This window comes from Aegilops tauschii, chromosome 2, assembly GCF_002575655.3.
Source record: "Aegilops tauschii subsp. strangulata cultivar AL8/78 chromosome 2, Aet v6.0, whole genome shotgun sequence".
Taxonomy (NCBI): domain Eukaryota; kingdom Viridiplantae; phylum Streptophyta; class Magnoliopsida; order Poales; family Poaceae; genus Aegilops; species Aegilops tauschii.
In genome coordinates, this window is record NC_053036.3 from 3,983,094 (window position 1) to 3,991,433 (window position 8,340).

Sequence of the window (8,340 nt, forward strand, 5' to 3'; positions counted from 1 at the left end):
GCGCGCCCACACACACACACACACACACACCTCTGACGCTCAACGCGACCACCGACCAAGGCCATAGATCTATGCAGTCAAGGGGCGCAACCTACGCCCTACTGAGCCTTTCTTTCGAGATGGCCGATCGACACGACAACGCTGGAACCGGCCATCGACACAGAAATGTTTGAACTGGTCACTGTTCCTAGTGCAATAATTTTTCTAAAGATTTCTGTAATAATTATTTGATCTCAAATCTTGCCATTGCCATTATGATTGAAATGTGTAGGCTATAGTACAGTTGCAGTATATTATACATGTAAACCATACTTCCGGTTTTGCAGCATTGGCTAGGGTGTCCTAAATAGGATATAGCTCATTCGGTCAGACAAGTTTCTGTTCTTTGCTTCATCATTATAGTAAGCATTTTGAGTGCTACTTTTTGTGTTTGTACGCCGTCTTTTATTACGTCATTAACACATGTCTTTTATTATGTCCATTAACATATGCTAGAAGCCACTAAATACATTTTTATTTAGTACTCCCTCCGTAAACTAATGTAAGGCAGTTTTACAGTTCAAATTGAACTGCAAAAACGTATTATATTAGTGTACAGAGGTAGTACATTGTTGCTTGGAAATTATTATTTTTTGAAACGAGGCAAAAGACTTGCCATTTTCATTGATTAAGAAGAAGAGAGTTGTCCGGTTAATTGACGGAAAACCGGGCTAAAACCGATAAAACACCGCCCACATGACATGGGCACCACCGGCCAACCTGGCCACCGACATGGAACAAAAGCCACGACGGCACATGCCAACAGATGGCCACACGCGCAAGCAACTGACAGCTCCGACTTTGACGATGAGCAACGCAAGGGAAATATGCAGGTCTTGCGCCGAACGTGCCCCCGCAAACGACCACCGAATGCCTGTCATCGTCACCACCTGAACTCGCTCCAACGCAGCTCCGACTTCAAACCAACCAGCAACCACGGAAGAGCACCTCGAACACGCCGGGAAGAACCGACTACCGGAGACCACGCCGCGACCCAAGCTTCGATCGACGCCATCATCGTGCTACTTTTTGTGATTGTACACCAAGCGCCGCCGCGACCAACGCACGCAGCCACAGCCGTGCGCTGCCGCGCACGTAGTCCACTCCCAGGCCACGCCGATAGCCCGGGCCGAGGCCGCAGCCTCAGCACCCCACAGCTCGAAGCCGTGCCCAAGCGCACGCGCACCGCCGCCCACGGACAGCCGGAGCCGCGCCAACCACGAGCCCACGCCGGAGCCGCGCCCGACCAAGCCCGCCGCGCCCGCGCGCCAGATGCGCCCTCGCGCCTCGTAGAGAGATGCCCCGCCGCCACCCTCCCTGGAGCCAGACCGGGCTTCGCCGGCGGTCTCCTCAGGCGGCAGCGAGGTGAGGGGGTGGAGGGAGGAGGGAAGGTGGCGGCGCCGGCGGGGTTCCCCCCGTGTCGCCAGAGAGAGGCGACGCGGGGGTGGGATGGGATTTTCTGACTTGTCCGATCAAGGGCTCTGATTGCTTGGAAATTATATGGCGTGTTGAAGCAGTGCATCAGAGTGACTTTCAGAATAATATATGATGATGGGCACACGATGCCTAATTAACGTCCCCCATCTTCTGGAATAATATAATTATTTGTTGACGTGCGTCTAGTAGAGGGATCGGGTTCATATGTATGTATCACCTAATTTGACATTGTTTAGAGTATTCAGGCTAACTCTTTTATTGTCGTGACAGGCCGTCAATTTAATATGACTGCCATATGATTAGTTGTTGTCTTTAATTAATTATGCGCAATCAGGGATCAGTAGGCTTTTGAACGTCACCCATTTGGACAATACATATAGTTTATATAGGTAGGTCATCCGCCCTTGCCATGAACAGTAAACTAATAAAAAATAATAGAAAATTCAAAAAATCTGATTTTTTTTATGGAAGATGTTTCAGTGCGTGAGATCCGTGCCAATTTTCAACGCGTTTGGACATCTGTGTTGCTCTCAGCAAAAAAAGTGGTACTCAGATGTCCAAATGCACTGAAAATTGGCATGCGCCTCACTCACTGAAACATATTCCATCCCAAAAATTCAGATTTTTTAATATGTTTATTGAAGTTACAGTTCGCTAGGTGCAGATGAGTGCAGGCTCAGAAATGGATTTTCTTATACATTTGTGTACTATTACTTTGTGAAAGTATCTGTTTATTGTCTTACGGACCACACACATGCTTGTGGGCTGCCCTTATTTTTTCATCACCCACGACCTAATAAATGCAACCATCTATGAGAAAGTCTTATCCACCCTGAGCTTAAATGTACCCTGATAAACAGTAAAACCAAAATATAGCAAAATAGTCTAAAAAATTCTGAAATTGTTTTATGGCAAACTTTGACAAATGTTTTGTATGCTTAACAAATTTCAGCATGAAATGACATTCGGGGAAGTCTTGGCCCAAAAAAAATCAGTACTCCAAAATGTTTTCAGAACTAGCTTTGTTTTTGTCACGCCGTCCAAATGTCATTTCACGCTGAAATTTTGCAAGCATACAAAACATTTGTCAAAGTTTATCACAACTAAAATTCAGATTTTTGTTTAATTTTTTCACCATTTGTTTTGATTTACTGTTCATAGCGGTGCATTTGAGCTCGGGAGAAGACACTCCACCTCCCCATCTATGATTCTACTTATACGATACTTTGCACTATGAAGGTAGTAACATAGACTAGTATGCAATGAAATAATGCTAGCATCCTCTAGGGCACCCTATGATTACGCAAAAAGTTAGTAGCAATAGCCGCATTAGAGTACTGGGAACTACTCTTGTTATTTTCTAATGCTAAAATGGAAAATCAACATGATATGCACATGTTTAGTAGAAGCATGTAAACTAATTAGGCGCTAGCAGGCATCTGTTGGCCCTTGAAGGTCACCCGTCCATATAATACTCGTGTGTCTTGTTTGTCTTGTTCCAGTATCAGGTTATTATAAATGATTCGATGTACCCCATTTTTAATTCAAGATTGTCCACCCCACCTAATTTATTTCCATTAACTTTTTCCTCTGTTCAACGTGATTAGCAAATTAGCCGTTGCATGTATATTTTCAACCGCATACAAGGAGTAGTTACATCTTATTATATTAAACATTAGCTTTCTTATTTGTCCTTATACATACTCCTTATATATTTCCTAGAGGTTGTGGTAAAAATTGGAGAAGGTTTCCAAAGTTGCAACGTAGAATCCTTAGAAACATAACCATTTTTAAAGGAATCGTGATTTTGGTATGAAACAAGGCAGGTTTGAAGGTGAAGTGATGGTTGCTTCACCGTTTCACCTTGAAATTTCTACTACATAAAACAAACACCATCACATGTTCCATGTTAAACTTTAGCATTTTTTTCAGACTCATTTGCCATATTTAAGTCATTAAGTTCATTTCTAAGCATTTAAGGAATAAATTTGAATTGCAAATGCATGAAAAAGTTGGTAAAATGGGTTGAAATCCTATATGTGTTAATGATTTATGTTTCGAACTTATCCAAAAAAAAAAGAGGAACTCCAAACATCAGTGTGCTAAGACTCGACTCCGAACATGGAGCTTATTTATTTTCAATTCTAGAAAATGCAAACGAAGTCTGAAAACATGAAACTTGGCATGCTATCATTGTATGGTCCCTAGAGGTTCTGGTAATATTTGAGGTAGTTTCGCAAAGATTACATCATCATAGACTACTTAGAAACCGAACAATCATCGAAGTACAATCATGGTTTTCAGGGGTGTTTCAGGGGGTCTTTCCTGGGGTTCAGGGGAGCATAGTTGGTTTGGACAACGTGTGATGCCGCTTTTGCGCAGATATATACACCACACAATACAAAGTTAATGAGGAGTAGGGATAATATTGGGAAAGACAAGAGAGCAAGCAGAAAATGAAACCATGGAAGGCAGTCCCTGATGCATTGCCTACCCGTAGAGCATGCAATACCGACACTTACGTACTAGTGCTACTTGCCTAGGCATGGCACCCGCAGGGTATGGGTACGGGTGGAGGCGCCCCATACCTTTACCCATCCCTCCCGAGCTTACCCATCACTCTTACTCATACCCGCCAACGGTTACAATTATTTTTCCATACTCGTTACCCGACAGGGTAGACGGGTATCCGCTGGTAAAATTACCCATGTTTGCAAAGCATCAATTTTAACAACTCATAGTCATAAACAACAACATATAATGATGATTTATATACAACAACAGATCATAGCAACAACACATACTTATAAACAAAAGCACATTTAACAAACAACATCAGTTTCTCGTGAACATCAACACATCAAAACAACATCACATAGTCATACATTTTGAGTCCACAAATTCATGAAAAAGTGTAGAAATAATTTTGAGTTAACATAGATTGTATACGGGTACATGGGTATATGGGTATGGGCTATACACGATCCTATACCTGTACCCACTCTACCCAATGGGTTCGGATTTCCCTATTTATATACCCATGAGTAATTTTTTGTCCCATACCATTACCTAATAGGGTTTTTACCCATAGTGTACATGGGTAATGGGTACCCATTTCCATCCCTATACTTGTCCACTTCGTGGAATGGAAGACGAGGGTTCTTTCCATGCACTAGTTGTGTGTACAAGGCCGTGGAATTGTGGATTGGCATGCGTTCTAGGTGGCCTTTGCTGGGGAACGAGTACTTGGTTGGCAATGGTAATGAATGGCTGATGAATGTTCTTGCAAATTGTTCTGTCAAAGTGTGGGATATGGTAATCATGTTGATCTGGTGAGTGTGGCAGGTTTGTACTATCTCACCCATGGCAAGGAAGCTGCTCCGATGGAGGCCTCCATACACTTCGTGGACATTTATTTTATTTCAGTCCAGCAGGCAAACAAGTATAGTACTGAGGATAGTGTGAAAAGAGAAATGCGGCCGGAGGAGTGGTTGATGGTCTCAACTAAAAGAAGCCCAAGCAGTGTGCAAATCCAGGCAAGGTAGCTTAATCAGTGGATGGCTCCTCTCGACAACTGACATTTGAGCCGGATGAGGCATGATACTTCATAACGGAGTCATGAGCATTATTTTCTCTGAACACCGTCAGTTGTTCCATTGCAATGATGGTTTTGAGGCGGAGTTACATGCGATAATGGAGGGGATGGCACTGTTTGTCGAATTTTCTCCTCTTCCCATGGTTGTTCGATCAAATTCAACAATGATGCTATCTATTTTATCTTCTAATGAATTGGACAAGGCGGCTTATGTGCATCTCATCTTAGAGATCAAGGAACTGATGGTTGGTAGGGAGTTTGTTCCTATGAAAATTTCTAGGGAACAAAATAGATTAGTAGTCTGGCAAATTATGGTAGAATTGATCATAGCACGGCTTCTTGGATAGGAAGAGGCCACCTGTATTCCTGAACTTTCGTCGGCATATTGTAACTCTACATCTTTGGAATAAAGCTCTCCTTTCATCCGCAAAAAGAAAGGAAAAAGGAAATGAAAAAGAGAGAAATTGCATTCCTATGATGGAGAATATTCAGAACAAAACTTAGGATTATAACAAAATACGATACTGCCTACCCCAAAACTCAGACTTAATCTGTTAAAAAAAAACTCGACTTAGTCCTAGGCACAAATAAGGCCTCCCTAAGATTCATGGGATTAAAAAAAAGGCGTGGCTAGGTGTCAGTCGACTAAGACTTAACAAAATCTAAGTCAACTGGCATAACATGTAGGAAAGAAATAAAATTTTGCACGGATCTCCATGTAAGATCCCATGAATATCGCATCGACCGAGACTTCGCTAAGTCTCAATCGACTAAGATTTAGCAATCCCGTTAAAAAATAAAAAATCAGAAGAATGAAAAAAAAAACACATGCATGCTTTTTAAAAGAAAATCATAAGCATTTCATGTGTGACAAATTAAGTATAGTAAATGTATTTCAAGTGGCACTATTCAATCAATTAACTGCGACAGCACCAATACATACTCCGCTTGTATATATATATATAGCTATGATCCACATCAAGTTGAGCCTCTGTCTGCTTTAGACCACCGAGACTAGCTAAGCTAGCTAGCAATCACGATGAGGTTCGCGGTGAGCAAGTCTCCGCCGGTGATGGTCCGGCCATCGACAGAGCCGGTGCCGGTGCCGGGGAAGACGACGGCGACGCAAGTGGTGCAACTGTCGTCGTGGGACACGACCTACGTGGACTTCCAGGTCACGGTGCTCCTCGTTTTCGACGGCTCGGTTCACCAGCCCGTGGAGGCCATCAAGAAGGGCCTCTCCCGGGCGCTCGCCCACTACCACACCATCGCCGGCCGCCTCGCCGCCACCGCCGACGAAGACGGCGTGCTCCTGCACGTCGCGTGCACCGGCGAGGGTGTGCCGTTCGTGGCCACGTCGGCGGGATGTGCCTTGCAGGATCACGGGCTCCTGGACGCGCCCTTCACAACCAGCCTCCTCGACGATCTCGCCGTGTACTATCCGGCACCTGAGGGCTGCCGGAGCACGGACCCGATGCTGCTGATGCAGGTCACCGAGTTCGCCTGCGGCGGGTTCACCGTGGGCGTGACGTGGAACCACACGCTGGCCGATGCCACCGGCATCGCCCAGTTCCTGCAGGCCGTGGGCGAGCTCACCCGCGCTGAAGCTGATGCGTCGGCGGTGCCGTCCATCACGCCGGTCAGGGACGGCCGCGCGGCGTCCCTTCCTCTGCTCTCGGCGCCGGTGGTCGCCGCGAAGCAGTCGCTGATGCTGGACCTCGGCGGCCAGGGCCTCATCTACCTAGACACCGTCGTCCCGATGAAGCTCATCGACCGCATCAAGTCCGACTATAAGGCCGCCCATTCCGGGTACTGCACAACGTTCGAGGCGACGGCCGCCGTGCTGTGGCGGTGCCGCACACGCGCGATCATCGGCGACGACCCCGACGGCTATGACATGTCCACGCCGGCGCCGCTGGCCTTCTTCGTGAACGTGCGCAAGCACGTAGGCACGGCGGCGGGGTATTATGGAAACTGCGCGGTCGCGCAGCTGGCGTTCGCGACGACCGGAGAGGTGGCCGGCGCAGGGGACGAGGGCATGAACGGCTTGGTGGACCTGATTAAGCGCGCCAAGGACGGGGTCCCGGAGCTGCTGAGAGGCATGAGAGCCGGCGGCAGCGCGGTGGACGGGATGGGGGAGGAGGAGATAGCAGCGGCGTTCGGGTACAACGCGCTGATGGTGACGTGCTGGCGGACCATCAGGTTCGACGACGCCGACTTTGGCGGCGGCGGGCCGGCGAGGGTGGTGGGGCGTTGGCAGCAGACGACGCTGCCGTGCGTGGCGTTAGTGTCCTGCGGGGCCACGGGCGAGAGGCTGCTGACGCAGTGCGTCAGGGCGGAGCACGCCGCCGCGTTGCTCGCCGAGCTGGACCAGCGCACACGCCTGGCCTGAGTAACTATGAACTGAATTCTTGCTGCTGTTTGCTGGCACGTACGTATGTGTGGTGTGGTGGTGTGCCGTTGTCGATCGTTGAGTTGTTCCGGTGAATAAGGTACCCCATTATGTTATGTGCAAGTCAAGTTCCCTGAAAATTAGATTAGGGTAACTCCATTTTTACCTTCTCGGACCACCGCCACACGCTCTCCCAGTACCCACCGGTGGTTAATACGACACAGCACAAGTATTTTATGTTAAGTGGTAACATTTATTTGGCATCTCAATCCGTCTATTCCATTCGATCGACCCAACCTAGCCCATAGAAGACAATAGATAGTGTACCTCCTGATGTGGTCACTTTCTTCCTTCATAAAAAACACACCATAGCTGAAGCAAAAGGGGGCAATGCCTGTTGACAAGTATTCATGAGAGCTCATGAGCTTAACGAGCTTTAAAGATTTTTGCTCGCTAAGCGGAAGAAGCTTAATGAACCGAGCCTTAACAAGCTATGCATCTTGTTAATTTACCCCGCCCCCCTTGCGACATAGCGGAGGCGAGGTGCACCCTGAGGAAGATAGGTGAGTGTGGTGGCGACGACGGCAGGATGATGTGTGGTTTATATACCCGCGAGTGGCACCCTCTTGCAGGGAACAGCGGCAGCAGCACAGGCGAAGAGTTGCGCAGCGAAGCTCGGGGCTCCTTGGGGGGGGTTTCAGACACCCGCAGTCATAGTGAGCAATGGCCGGTGGGAGAGAATAGCATGCGGCGTGAAGAAGCAGGGTGCCAGAAAAAAGAGAAGTGGCGATCTCATTATGAGGGGAGGAGGTATCAGCAAGATCATCTGGCTTTGCTAGGAGGGGGCAAATAGGCGGGGAGGTCAGCCAAAGTTGGC

The 8,340-nt window shown here is 47.4% G+C and overlaps 1 protein-coding gene across 1 annotated transcript; it reads left to right on the forward strand.

The window, feature by feature from the left end:
• The first annotated feature begins 6,066 nt into the window (after nt 1-6,066).
• Nucleotides 6,067-7,712, forward strand: LOC109751703 (acyl transferase 15-like). Its single transcript, XM_020310587.4, has one exon. It carries the CDS (start codon nt 6,111-6,113, stop codon nt 7,461-7,463), a length of 1,353 nt encoding a protein of 450 aa, XP_020166176.1. The 5' UTR covers nt 6,067-6,110; the 3' UTR covers nt 7,464-7,712.
• Nucleotides 7,713-8,340: the final 628 nt, after the last annotated feature.